At 34.3% G+C, this 15,778-nt stretch overlaps 1 protein-coding gene across 2 annotated transcripts in view; it reads right to left on the reverse strand.

The window, feature by feature from the left end:
• Positions 1 to 1,183: 1,183 nt before the first annotated feature.
• Pitslre (cyclin dependent kinase 11B pitslre) overlaps positions 1,184 to 15,778 on the reverse strand; it is a 29,470-nt gene continuing 14,875 nt past the window's right edge. For both annotated transcript variants that reach the window (XM_089634772.1, XM_089634771.1), the window contains exons 8-12: positions 12,731 to 12,875; positions 12,505 to 12,626; positions 8,445 to 8,669; positions 6,740 to 6,952; positions 1,184 to 4,891 (exon numbers count right to left, since the gene is read on the reverse strand). In XM_089634772.1, coding sequence (XP_089490898.1) covers positions 4,679 to 4,891; positions 6,740 to 6,952; positions 8,445 to 8,669; positions 12,505 to 12,626; positions 12,731 to 12,875 — 918 coding nt within the window. In that variant the 3' untranslated portion in view covers positions 1,184 to 4,678. The remainder of the gene's footprint in view (positions 4,892 to 6,739; positions 6,953 to 8,444; positions 8,670 to 12,504; positions 12,627 to 12,730; positions 12,876 to 15,778) is intronic.

Below are 15,778 nucleotides of genomic sequence, written 5' to 3' on the forward strand. Positions count from 1 at the left end.
TTCGGGAGGAATGCAGATCACGCCAAACTCTGGGAATTGAATAAAAATGCACTTTCTAGATGAAAAAAGTGTGTAGAAATTCATTAAAAAAATAATTAAGGCGCGGAAGAATAAATTGAGGGAGATACAGCCGATCAAAATTTAATAAATTGCACTTCGCGATCTGATATTATCACCATATTCGGACAGTCCGCCGCCATATTTTGTCACGAAAATCAAATTAAAAACTTTTAATACTTTTGAAATTTCAGTAGTGCCATCCAAAAAATAAAAAGTGTTGCCATATAATAATATCAATGCATGGAAAATTCTGAAAATTAAATATCATTTGCCAGATTGGTAGTTTATTATTTAAAATCTTGTAAATACTTAATTTATGTATATATATAACCTAACCTAACTGTGATTTTCTATAACAAAAAAATGACCCTTTAATAACGCCGACTCGCGTCCCCTTTAGAGTTTTATCCCAGTTTTCAAGTAGTTTGTGGGCTACGCTAGGTTTGTATAGACGGTTTGTGATTTAATACTAATACCTTTTTTCCATGTTATTTCCTGTTACACAAAATTGCCCCTTTAATAACGCCTGCTCGCGTCCCCTTTAGAGTTATATCCCAGTTTTCAAGTAGTTTGTGGGCTACGCTAGGTTTGTATAGACTGGTTTGTGATTTAATTCTAATACCTTTTTCCCATGTTCTTCTGCCTACTCTAACCCAAACTAAACACCTAACCTATTTTGTAAAAAAATATTATTATTATATGGCAACACTTTTCTTTTTTTGATTGGCACTACTGAAATTTCAAAAGTAAATAGTTGCTAATTTGATTTTCTTAAGTCATAATTGATAAATAAAACATGGTTCCTATGTATCGCATACGAAGTTTCAAAACCCTATAACTCAGTTAATAGTGCCGACCCCCACCTAATTCTTTCAGATTCGGATTCCCCAGCCCTAAATTAGTCTAAATCAAGTTCAATTTCGGTTATACTCCCATAAACCGAATATTACTCTCAGATCGCGAAGTGCAATTTTATTAAACTTTGATCGGCTGTATCTCCCTCAATTTATTCTTCCGCGCCTTAATTCTTTTTTTAATGAGTTTCTACACACTTTTCTCATCTAGAAAGTGCATTTTTATTCAATTCCCAGAGTTTGGCGTGATCTGCATTTCACCCAATACTTCTGTAGGGTAATCGTGGCTCTAGTTCGTTTTTGTCCAACAGACCATTTTTGGGGAAATTGAGTTAAGTATGCAGTTGTTCTCAGAAAGCATTTATTTATACGATACAAGTGAAAAAAAAAAATTTAATGTGTTTTCAAGACGCAGTTTGTCTTAAGTCCACCAAAATTAAACAATATTCCGAGCGTGTTTATCCAACTCTTTGTCCTACATCCAAATTAAAAACGTGTTTTCTGCGTAATTTTAAACATTTGGAACGAATTTTACTTAAAAATAATAATTTCTATCACTTTGAATCATTTTAGTAAGCTTAGAATTGAGCTAATTTCATTGTATATGCGTTTTTCGTAAAAAAAACCTTGAAGCGCTATTTCTCCCGATTTACGTTTTGGTCTGTAGGCTAAAAACGAACTAGAGCGACGTAATGTCAATTATGTTGAAATAATTCTGCTGGTTTCTCTAATAAATAATGGAAAAATTTTAAAAAATCTATTGATGCTTATTATGCATTATGAATGACTTTAAAAGTTTAGTTTTTCATATCATGTAAAATGATGTGTGCACTGAAGAGATAAACCGATAGAGGTGTATTGTGGGGATCTTGGCGTGCCTGAAGTAAGGTCAAATGTTCCTTACTTTGTGTAAAACAATCAAACTTTTTAAAATATCGAAATTCATATCGACGGTCCCTAAGTATATTGTTGAATCTGCAAAAAAATGATATATGTTTTACTGTCTTAAAATATTTAATTTACTCCCTATTTTTGGATGATGCAAAAAAAATGTTGAATTTTTCATTAAATTTGACTGTATAAATGAAAACAATCAATTTCTACAATATCAGTTGGTTAAAAAAAATATCAAATCAAACATTGTTTTTGCTTCCCTGTAAACCCCGCAAAATGCAGATTCGACAGTATAATGATTGGATTATTTGTATAACGCCGGTTTCGTGAGAAAATCATAATTTACTGAGAAAGCAGTGCTGTTATCTAGCGGCCGTAATACGGCAGTGGATTACGTCACTAAACCATTTTTTTTAAAAGACAAACATTCCCGGGTTACGAATAACCTGAAAATATTTGAAAATTTTCTACTACCGCCACAGTAAGTGGAAAATATTACTTGTGTTGTGATGAAGGACTTAGCCAGCCGAGGAATTGAACGTGCGAGGCCTGGGTGGGATCCAAACCCGCCAACTCAGCTACTGACCATTGTCTCCATAAACCAGAGAATTGGTTTCCTAGAGAGCGCTAACTGGGAGTGGAACATCAAATAGCCGTGCAACCATTAGCATGATGGCCTTCATAGCGGTGACAGAATTGTGGAACTTTTTTTTTTCTCATGTAACATAAACATTTAAAATAAATGAATGCATTAGTCCATTTTCCACCGCAGTACACCACTGCAACTTGACATCTCTGGTCACAGTTAAAGCTGTCTGGTTACGCCCTACGCATCATGAATATCAACGGCCGCTAAACAATAGCATTACTTTCATAGAAAATCACAGCTTTGAGAGCTGAAAGTTCTTACTTTCAAATGGGTATAGATCACATTTCTAGGGATTATCATCTGTTCAGTGAAGGTCGGTCACTCCTGTCATTTTTTTCACAGTTGTTATTTCATAATAAAAAGACATTTTGTCGAAAAAATTATATATTACATATTTACAAAAAAACAGTTCATGATTCACTTTTCAATCAAAAAATATATTTCCAAGCGTAGATTACAATGAAAACGAAATAGACCTAAATGAATTCATGTGAAGAATACATCATGTATTGTTCCCTAACCGATTAATAAACCTAGATTCAGGATTCATAATATTCTCTTGGGAGAAATTTTCCATAACAGGATGGTCACAAAATACAGTTTTCAAAATGGATTCCAGGGTTAGAAATAATTTGCTAATATTATTTGAAATCTCCCATAAGCCGAAAATGTTGCTTTTGCAATATGATAAGAGAGGATTGAACTTAATTCTCCATTTCTGGTTTGTTATTTGACTTTGTGGCCACCCTGTGTAAAAAAATAAGTTTGATTAAACGATAACAAAGATGCATTCAAATTGCAGCACCTGATGAAAAATATCTTTACATTTGGCTAGCTACATGTATTGTGGCAATGTATTGTGAATTATAAGTATTTTATTTTATGGATGGCTAAAATTAAACCTGTTTTATAACTATACATTTTCCTACTTCGTAAACATATTAATAATATTATAATTTCCTTACTTATTATACAGGATACATAATCATATTATGACATTTCGACAAATTTGAAGCACACTTACTTTTGAAGTAACAACACAGGACGACTATAAACTTGCTTCAAATATCAATAATATATATTAGCTAACCCTATTCACTTTACAAATATCACTTTTGAATCGAAGTTTTCTTCTCCGACAAATCAAAAAAAAATAAAGATGAACAGGATGAACATTGTGTTGGTTGATTTTGTGATTTTTAAGGTGATGCCAATGCGAATCAATGCAAAAACATGTTTTTGATTTGAAAATTTGATCGTCTAGAAATATTAAGAGATGCTTTATTTAAATACTGAGAGGAGAACACATCTTGATTGGCCGTGAGAATCTTAAATTATAGAATAAAAATTAATATTGTTAAAAGAAAACTTGTTTACAAAACTAATTAATTAAATAAGGTTACAAAAACTATGATTAAGCCACTTTAGCAACAACAACAAATATGGATAAATTCAAAAATATCCCGATGAGATTTTTATTTTTTTTTTATAGGCTAACACAGAATAACATCTAAATTTGTTGTTTTTACCGGTGTACCGTTGAATTTAATTTAACGGCCTCCATTGTACATTGTATTAATTTATACGCCCAAGTCTTTTGTCACTGGTGAAGGAGGTATTACCTGATATCTCCCAATGAGATAATAAGTCAGTCATTCAAGAGAGATCAGTTCTTCAGCAAACTAACTCCGGACGCCCTAGTTACAAAGTTAACTTCAGAACATAATCCGCAGTACAACTTCAGTTTTGATGAACCCGACTATGTTTCACTCCGTGCAAAATGTATTGTGTCTTAAAAACAAGAGGTCGGTTCTTCAACGAATTAACTCCAAACAATATAAAGTAAAATTTAAAAACTGATCCATGTTACAATCAATTGTGATGAACTATGGTTACCCACAAGAAGTTTTTTTTTCCCTCGAAGACTGATATAAAAAAAAAATGGCCTAATTTATCCAACATAAAGTTTTTTTTCCCGGTCCCTTCAAAAAACCTTATAACAAAGTTTCACTGTGCTTAAAGTCAATGTAAAATGTCTTAGAAGGTGCGTACTTTAGGTATCACATCACAATAATAATGTTCTGTCGTGTTTAATGTCGTTAAACTGAGTTGTACTGAACTTGAAATTTAAATCTACATCATTTTGAAGAGTTCTTGTATTAAAAGCGACGCTTTACGTATCAACATTTGTATTAAAAATAGTCTTATTTTGCAGCGCATACTAGAACTTCAGTGAGAAGGAGGTGGGGGGCGGCAGGAAGGGCTGCGGGGCGCTGGGGGCTCCCATGTGGAAGCCTGACACCTCATCCCCACCCATGAGTTTGTTGTATAGGTCCCCACCGGCAGGGGGACGTGGGCTGTGCTGCTTCCGTCCCCCCTCTGACTTGGCAGGCCACGTGGGGAACATGGCGGGGTCGATGGCTTGCGGCATCTCCTGGAAACAATCAATTAAATATTAATATTAGAAGGATCTCAAGGGCAAGATCCTGAATTTTAGTGGCAGACTTTAGTAAAAAATATGCATCCAATTATGATGCTCTTTCAGGAGTGGACATATTAAATTGCAGCAAGCGCAGTGACTGCTGTGCATGCAACATGCACAAATGAAGACTGGAGGTCTGTACTAATGTGGTTCAAATTACAGAGCGTAATGTGGAAGAGTGTCCACTCTTACAAGTTCCCAGGGAACAGCATGATTACAGTACAAATAAAGAAGAAAGAATAGTCCAAACATAGTTGTCTTTTGCAGCAGGTGAAAGTTTTAAATCTCAAACAATTTTCAATATGTGATTATTTTTGCACGTCCTAACAGGGTTTTCAACTAGTAAGAAGTAAAATTATGATAATAAAATGAGAAACAATGATTTTTGACTGAGCGCAGCGTAGTCCCGCTTTAACTCGACCGTTTTTCATTTCGTCTGTCTGTAAATTTGTTTTTTTTATTTTTTTTTATTAACAAAATTTTTGATACATATACAATTCAGGTACATACATAGTAATATAGAATGAAGAGTAACAAAAAAATCCCACAAAGGCGAAGCCTGAGCGTGGGTATTATAGTGTAAGGATAAAACAGTGGTGTTTAAAATATATTTTTTTTAAACTTGTTAAATGTATCTATAGAGATCAATGTGATTGGTTTGTGCGTTCCGTTTCCATTTTCGAAAAACTGCTGCATCCACTTTATTATTTCAGCAAGCCTTACTTTGACCAGATTATAACTTTAAATATGGTTCAGTAAAGATTCTTTTTTTAAATGAAATCATCGTGTTATTAGGACTTACTTATTTGCATTTTTACAATATTATCTACTTGCATGAAGAAAATTTGAAAAAAGAATTGTCACTAAAGATAGTAGATGTTTCTTAGTTTGAAATTCCTCATTTGAAATTAATAAAATACATTGTTTATAATAAAGTAGGTAGGTATTTAACCGGTCAGCAACGTAAGCAGATATACACGATAAAATAACGATAGCAGTCAAGTACAATAAGCGTGTTTACACGTCAACGCGTGTGTTTCCACAAAAATCGTCATAACTCCGTTATTCTTCTAGTGACATCCCTAAAACAAAAAGTAGAATATTCGTATTGAATGAAGCTTCACATCTCTATTCAAAGTTATCCATAGAAACCCGTAAAAAGACCTACTCAGTGGAAGCAAATTTTACCCGCCAAATCGTAAAACGACGCCAAGAAAGCCGTTTGACGTGCCGACCCGCCTCGCAAGTTTAATTATTTTTTTAAAAATATATTTTGTATGAAATGGTCAAAAAGTGAAGTGACAGAATTGTTTATTGTACATTTGTACGATGAAATAAGTGTTTTTTTTTTACATTATCCGTGATTTTAGTATCGTTTTTACATAAAACATTACAGGTGAGTCATTTTTACAATTTTTTCATGTTTCCATTCTAAATTTAAATATTTACAAATGTTAATATTTATTTATGATACAACAATTTGAAAGCCTATTTTGTAACCTTTCTAAAACAGTTTTTACTATTCGGCTCCGTTCAGTAATGTTTCATTTATAGAGCTTTGATTGTGAGGCGGTAATAACACAACGTTTTCGTGAAATTGACATTTCGATAAAGACATTTTAGCTTCAAGTTCGCGAAAAGTCGGAGGGGTTAAGTACTTACAAATCTTACGATGTTAGAGGAATTTTTGTATTTGATTTATTAAATGAGAAACATACTTTTTTGGATGTGAGGTTTACTGTTCACAGAACTACCATTTAATTTAGGAGTTACAATAAGATATGTATGAATGAGATTAACCTTGAAAAAGGTGTGTTGCAAGGACTTGGTGGAGGTGAGGCGCTTGGAGGGCTCGTAGGTGAGCAGCCCCTGAAGTAGCTGCAGGCCGGCTTCGGACAGTCCCGGTCCCACTCGGGCGCGCAGACCGCCGCCCGCCTGCTCCGCCCACTGGGCCCGCGCCCCCGACAGCTGGCTCCAGCCCGGCCACACCGTCTCGTTGGGGGTGCCTAGGTCCTAGAATCAAATACACACGCATGTTACAAACTACGGTTAATAGAATTACTCATTGTTATTGCATATATAGTAAAACTGGTCATGAAAGATCCTTCGTAAACCATTGTACGTCGCATCTTGATCTGTTGAATAATTATTTCTAATAGTGACCGTTCGTAAATCAAACTCTCTTATTTGCCACAGCAATAAAACACAGTTCAGAAATAAGGTAGGTACATTCTTCATTTTCTGTGGTAATCTGATTTTAAAAATTAGACATTCAATTTCAAGCAAGAAGACATGTGTGATAAAAGGATAATAATTGGCAAAGAAATTGCACGATTAACAATATCTGATTCACAACGACTCTCTGCTTAACTCTGTGTGCGGTCACTAAATTTTCACCACGCACCATCTGATTCTATTTTCGTCAAAACTTACTTATTTGAAAATGATGTTTTTGTAAATAGTACCATCTTACCAGATAAATTGTATACTATAAACCATAGGTAGTTTCCCCAGAATAGCTAGTTACATTCAGGGTAATGATTTTTAAACGTATCCATATGGATACCCTAGGGGCCGTTCAAGTATTATGTAAGCACTATAGGGGGGCAGGGGGGTCTTTGCTTTGCTTATTTTTGATGACATGGGGGGGTGGGGGGGTCGAGATAGTGATTACGTCAGCACTGCTCAGCAGTAGTTATTTTTTTTTTACACATTGGCAACCCACACATTGTCTATGTTTGAAAACCGAATACATATTCGGGGATTCCCACAAATAATCAATACGTTTAGGTACTTGCTTGGAAGCGAATGGGGGAATTACCGGGCGCTACTCACTTGTCAAAATTTCTTCCATCAATCTATTGTTTCGTTTCAGTACGATTGACGATTTGACGTGTTGTAAGCAAATCAAAGCAAGTTAATATTTGTGTTACCGTTGATCCTCTTTCGCTTATGAATCAATAAAAAAACAGAATACATTAACAGAAAAATGCATATAGGTACCAATTTTTACGTAAGCATGGGAGGGGGGGGGGGTAAGAGCTTTGCTTACTTTTGGTGACAAGGGGGAAGAGGGGGTAAATAATTGTAATAAATCTGCTTACGTAATACAACGGGCCCCTAGCGTTAAAGAGGTAAAGTCTGTAGCGGCTACGTCACTGCTGCTAGGGTCATCATATCATAATCAGACCGCACAAGTAAAAAAAAGCTGAATCAACAATCAGACTTACGAAACTTATATTGAAATTACAATACATGAAATACAAGTCTACTGCATTTAGTTTTCTTATCTCTTACTTACGTAACATGTTCGTAATGTTGACTGAGAATGAACTTCTTTTTTTTTAACACATTTCAAAATTTGTATAGACTGTCGCTAAACCATGACTAAAAGATGAAGAAAATAAACACTGCCTGAGAGATATGTTCAAAGACAAACTCATTGCCAAAGTAAGGCAGGAGTCCAGAAACTACTTCAGCTTCAAAAAGTCTATGGTTAGTTAACCTTGAATATCCTATTGAGCTGGTCCACCTCGCTCTTGCCGGGGAAGAGGGCCTGCATGGTGATGAACTCGGAGAAGATGCAGCCCACGGACCACATGTCGATGGGTGTGGAGTAAGTGCGCGTGCCCAGCAGCAGCTCGGGGGCGCGGTACCACAGTGTCACCACCACCGGCGTGTAGCTCTTCAGCGGGGAGCCGTATTCACGGGCCAGTCCAAAGTCACCCACCTGCAAATATCAATTATTCATGATTATCACTGTGATAATACAAACCATCGATACTAAGGACGGGTTATTTCACAGAATTTGAACTAGTCATCAAATATAAGTTAATATTAAAGTTCTGTGAAAGTCCTATTCGAATTCTGTTATCCTCCAAGTACTGTGAAACCGCCAAACCTATGATGAAATAATAACAGAACTTTCACAGAACTTGAATTAAAACATTGAAATTTGATCAATTGTTCAAATTCTGTGAAACAACAAGTCCTAACAATACATACTACACTATATTAGACGGCTATTTCTCTCAAGTTTAACCGTTTTAGTGGTAATCAATTTTTGCAAAAATAAATGTAAATTGCTATACACATATTGATTAATTTAGAGGAAAAAATAATGGTGTCAAATAAAACACACTAATTTAGACAAATATCAATCAATTTTATTAATTATTTTTGCATTATAAAGAAAAAATGTTTATTGATATGAATATGATAAAATATCAATTTTATTTCTTTTTGAAATTGAAATTGATCATTTGTTGCTTTAGGAAACACTTTTATCGGAGGAATTTTGGCAAAATTTGCTGTTTCTTCTGTTTCTAAAGATGAAGAGGAGATAGAAGGCTCACTTTCAATCCTCAATCTTTTTCTTCAATGCGTTAGAATCAAGCAAAGCAACACTTTGACATTACAAATACAGTAACAATAAAATGTATTTTTTTTTTTATAGTAAATACCTCACAAGAGTCCCAACTGCTCCCGTCTGGAGCCAGTGAGACTATGGCATCCCCGATTGGGGGATGTTGTGAGGCTGAAGGCAAGTGGGGAAGGGAAAGAGGAAGGTGGGGAAGTACCTGGCTATTCAGATCTAGTCACTAAACACGGCTAAAGCCATTTGGAGCAACGTTTCAATTCTGAATGGTGGTCTTACACCAGGGCGATACTGGTAGTATCTTCCACTCTGGAACGTGCCGCAAATATACTATATATTATTTTAATTAATTGTGAAATAACACAAATTAATCAAATAAAATTTATTTGCGCATGCCGGGTTCGAACCCGCGACCTTCGGAATGGCAGTCCAATGCGTTACCACTGGACTATGCCGGCCGTCAAATATGTTATATGTTATCACGTATAACATGATAACATTAAATAACATGTAAAATTTATTGATAATAATTTAATGGATTACTTGAACCATGAGATACCAAACACCGTTTATAATGGAATAGCGCTCACTCCTACCTACCTAACTACCTACACTTCAGTCCCTAACGAAACGCGACCACGAAAGGAACCAAGCAACCGCTAACGGTGCAAAACGCCGCTTACGGTTGCTTTCCTCCTTTCACATAATATCGCGAACTTAAAAACCTATTGTCAGCTTTTCAAACCTAATATGATTTACAATAACAAGCAAATGATGAAACATTTGTAAAAAAGATCATACTAAATACTCTACCAAAATAGTAAGTTCCATAAACAAGCCACATTTTGTTATTGGTTTGTTTTTTTACTTGAATATCTATATGTCTCTTCATAACTCACGTATAATGTTGAATATTGTACATTGGTGAAGGCACCCTTACTGCCACCTAGCGATTTAATAATAAACATATTTTGGTAGTTTCGGAAATATGCCTTGCCTATTATATGCCTTTAAACTAATGGGCACATGGTTGCCAAATGATTTAACTAATAAGTAAGAATCGTGGCTTCCTTATCAGGCACAAGAACTCTTCTTTTCTGATAAGGTATACATAGCCAATGATGATCTAAAATGTAATAATGTTAAATATTTATGTATCTATAGTGTTGTATCTAATGTATCAAATTAGAAGCTATATATATACACGGTGTCCGGAAACTCGTAGTACAAGCGGGAAACTGGAGAATCTACACCACATGGGAAACCCAAAAAAACATAAAGTTTTTTGATTTGAACATTTTCAAAAAAAAAAAAAAAAAACCAAAAAAAAATATTTTTCAGCTATTTTAGGGTTAAAGTTTTTTTCTGGTGTTTAGGGTTGAATAACAGATGTTTTAACCCTGCAGAGCAGAAATATTTTATGATTACACCGGGTTAAATGAAGGGTGATTTCAAAATAATGCTTCAAATCCGAGTTTCTTCATTTGTTTTACTTTCAAATAGTTTTAATTAGTTGGGTACTTTGATCTTCAGTAATAATTTATAAGAATTTGATTAAAAAAAAAAAAAAAAAAATCAACTTCAAACTCGATTTACTCGATAACGAAAGATCAAATAAAAAAAAAATATACTACAAAATCGACTCCAAATGTGATGTAGATTCACCAGTTTCCCGCTTGTACTACGAGTTTCCGGACACCCTGTATATACCTACTGTGGCTCACTTTAAATTCTGTCCTCAAACTATGTCCTTTCTTTCTTTTTATTATACAGACAAAGGAGTTAAACACTTTCATGTATATGCGTATACGTATGCTTAGTATCATACAAAATTTATTTTAAAGGGGTTTTCCGACATGACCGCGGTTAGATAGAGATATCTACAAACTAAGATTATTAAGGTATTAGAGCAGTGGTTCTTAACCTTGTTGGATATACTGACCCCCACCAATTTCATATGCACATTCACCGAACACTTCTTAATTGGAGAAATAAAATATGATTTTTTCAAATTCAAAACATAGGTACATATTTATACATAGGTGCACAAAATGAAAAAAAAAAACATTAAAACAGGATTTTCACACAAAAACAATCATAATAAAAAGAGTTATGATATTATGACTCACCAAACCCCTGGGGTTCGATCAAACCCAGGTTAACCACTCGGAACATTAGAACGTCAAAAGACGTAAATATGATAATAGCGGTCAAGACATTAGTACGTCTTTTCACGTAAACGCGCGAGATTTTACAAAAATCGATTTATTTCCATCACTAGTATACGGATTGCCATGATTTAAAAAACAGAGTATCGATAATGAATAACGCTACGCGTCTGCATTCAAGAATATCTATGGAATCTAGAGGTGCATTATCTATGTCGATTGGACTTGTCATCTTGTTCGTTCATAATTTATTGCGTTTTTAAATAATTTATTAAAAATATTTTAGTTTGGACGGTTAATATTTTGAGGTGACTAATAGTTTTTAATTATATTTCTTCAATATATACAGTGTTATTTCTTTATGATACTCAGAAAACAGTACATTTTTCACAGCTTTGAAATAATGGTCAGCGATTTTTAGATATTTTTGACGTTTTCAGAAAATGTATATTTAGAAACGCAAATATTTACGTACAACAAAACAATACGATAGTGAATTTCATAATCTTTCCAAAACAGTTTTTAGAATGAGGCTACGTTTCCCAAAACGTGAGTTATGAAGCTTTTAACAAAACTCGTGAATAACACAAAAATTTTCGCGTTTTGACAGTTCGCAAAGGAACACAAAGTAAATAAAAGTCCTTTTCTGAGAGGTTAAGAACCACTGTACTAGAGGGAGATGTGATAAAAAATATCCATCGAAAGTTTTTTGTGTTACGAATTTACTCCAAAGATACTGCCCGAATTTAATGGGGCAGCCGTGGAACCTGATTTTCGGCGTCTTTTTTTTTTCATATAATTTCGAATTACATGGGAATTTGTTAATTTGATATTTGATGTCCAGTGGATTTCGAATTAACGAGGTTCTACTGTAATAATCTTCCATATAATATTGAAATTTGCCCATTTAAATAAAATAGATACATAAATTAACCTTCCCTCTCTCCATAATTTGAAATTATGGCCTAGAACACCCTTGAAGGGTGAAAGCCAGAGACAATTGGTATAAAGAAACTAACCTTCAGAATACCCTTGTGGGAGAGGAGAAGGTTACTGGTCTTCAGGTCCCGGTGCAGGATCCAGTTGTCGTGCAGGTGGTCCACCGCTCGCAAAAGCTGCTGCATCAGACACTTCACCTCACCTGCAATCATTAAGGAACAACACATTTGTATCTATCTACTGGAACAAATGACATTGTAACTAATTTCTTAGAACCAAAAGTATATAAATGTTGTTGGAACTGACCTGGCAGGAAGACCTGCTTCCTCGCACGCATCGTCTCCATGAGTCCCTTCAAATCGTGCTCCACGTAGTCCATGACGATGAAGATCTTGTCCATGTTGGAGCCCACAACAATCTCGCGCACCGTCACGATGTTGGGGTGCTGGCCCTGCAACACACGCACGGACGCACTCATCACACACACGACCCACCCACCGAGTCACACCTAGTTACCTAGACACCGCTGCATTGGACACAGTCATGGCAGAAACAATCAATACAACTATATCAACCTAATTCATTTACAACATTCTCATCTTTACAATGATTCGACTTTGAAAGTTACCAATCGTAAGTATTTGGTTTTTTTACAACCGATGACTCTACAATGCATTCGATTACTTTCTCGCACAACTAGGTCCAAGAGCCAGTATTGAACTTATTACTCAAAACACATTATAATCGTTAAATGCAGATTAACATTCAAGGATGGCAAATTCTAAATTACGGCAATTGGAATTTGAAATAAATATTACGATAATCACACAATTAATATTAACATTAATAATTGTAATAAAATATGAAAACATTTTTTCCCCAACACCTTTTGCAATATTACATACTATATTTATCCACACTTTTTAATCACTTATTTTAACAGACATAAAGTGTACTTATAACCAGTAAAATAATAATCTTAAATAATTAATATTCTTATCCAAAAAACCATCATCTCCAATCTTGTAAAGTTGCTTTAAACTGCAGAGAAATTAGTTGTCATCAGAACTGAAAATAGATATGATTAGTATATACATAATAATGCCATGAATTTTAAAAATTAGATGCTGTAAGTCTTGACTGGTATTGGAAAATAAAGATTCAGAACACTAAAATAAAGCAGTCATTTGACAAGTCTTCTTTCATTATTCAACAATAGGTGTCCAATTGCCACCAAACACTTCCTATATAAAATCTAGATATTGAAAGTCAATAAAGGTGTGTATTCATTCAAATAACGCACAAGCCAAGAATTATACATTGGTGACAAATATTTATCTAATAGTGTTATTATGTTAACGACTGTACAGTTTAGGATTGTTGTCAACGGAAGTGGCGCCCTCTGTTATTTTCAAAAAGAACCGTCAAAGTTTTCAAACTGCGGCAGCTGGTTTTTATCAGCTAGTAAAATATTATTATTAAAAAAAAAGTAATACTAAACTAAATAAAAATGCATGAATTTGAACACAATGCCTACGCATCTATTGACAGGGGTACTGTCAGTATCTAGACATTCATATACAATGTTTTGGTACATTAAAGGCGAGCTATTATTTTGTTTTCATTTAGTCGAATACCCGTCCAGACTTAAAGCATCTAGTCTTGTATATCGTAAATATCGCATCACCGCGTAAGTCAAATCACCCAATTTGACAGTGTAATAAATCCACATCAGCAGAAACAGAATATAAGGGAATGGTCCTACAATAAACATAACTGCAAATCACCAATGTGCTCCGAAAGTGTGAAAGCATTGCTGATTTTTTGTGTCTTCTGGAAAGTGGAAGAGTATGACTTACGCGGAGACAGATTGGCATCTACCACATTGTCATGGGTTCAAAAAATTATGTCCTTCTACTTGTGGGATGGTGCTGTAAATAGAATTTTCAAAATGTTAAAATAACAAAGCTAATTTATTAATTTTTGTAATGAGACTTTTACCACACAGTGTTACATAATTACTCAAAATATCAGTTCATCGAACATGCAAAATAGGCTATTGTGATCCTAACCCGATGAATTTAATAATAATATTGCAAAGTTATTCAAACTTGGAATTCAATGAACTGATATTACTCAAAATATCAGTTCATGGAATTCCAAGTAATATCAGTTCATTGAATTATTCAAACTTGGAATTCAATTAACTGATATTACTCAAAATATCAGTTCATGGAATTCCAAGTAATATCAGTTCATTGAATTATTCAAACTTGGAATTCAATGAACTGATATTACTCAAAATATCAGTTCATCTAACATGCAAAATAGGCTCTTGTGGATCCTAACCCGATGAATTTAATAATAATATTGCAAAATTATTCAAACTTGGAATTCACATGCTGGTTCATTTTAACCCAAATATAATTTTACTGGTTTTTGTATAACCTAGTAAAATTATTATTTTATTTACTAACTGCCGTTAGTAAGATTGTAGCAAAATGAATTGCATACGCTGATTGATTGGTGGATCAATGTAGGTTATGCAGCCATGGGAAAATACAAATCATTTTTATTATCTAAGACAGGTTGAATTTCAAGTTTGATATTAAGTAAATAAATTAAAAGCAATTCAGAAATCCACAGTCATAGCTACTAGCTGTCAGATAAGAACTAAAGTACAGATTAAAAACATGATTAATTGCAAACATTAAGTAAAGTAATCAAAATCTGATTCTAACGATACCAATACATTCGATTTGTTTTCTTATATTATCCTACTTTGTGAACAATGATTTTAGTAATGATAGTTTGGGTGCAACCAACTGATAAATAAAATAACACAGGCGTGACTTAAATTATGGAGACGAGCATACTCTGTGAAAATGCAAATCCTCTTTCAGCCTGAATTAAAAAAACTACCAACAAACAAAGTGTTAATTAACAAAGTGGCCAACAGAAAACCCATCACTAAGTCCAGGTTTTCCAAAGTACTTTTTCACATACAATTAAATTTGATTGTACTTTAACCTTTGGAGCGCCAAGCTTCCACGACCTAATACCTCCGTAATTGCAGAGGGTAAAAATCCCACAAACAAAAAAACCTCTGGAACTTCGGAGTAGAAAAATCGTCAAAATACCGTCAATACTAATACATTTTTGCGGCGCCGTTTATGTACATGAATTTTGACATTCATAGACAAATTATTTTGTAATAAAGGCTGCATTTGTGAAATAAAACAGTAGAATCTAGCGTCATTAGCGCAAGCGATTCTGATTTTGTCCTATATGCAGTTTTCAAAGCATAAAATCACATTGGAAAATATTACAGCGTGGATGTATTAGAGTGTGCAC

Source organism: Hesperophylax consimilis, chromosome 8 (assembly GCF_061612785.1).
Source record: "Hesperophylax consimilis isolate HC1 chromosome 8, BYU_Hcon_1.0, whole genome shotgun sequence".
Classification (NCBI taxonomy): Eukaryota; Metazoa; Arthropoda; class Insecta; order Trichoptera; family Limnephilidae; genus Hesperophylax; species Hesperophylax consimilis.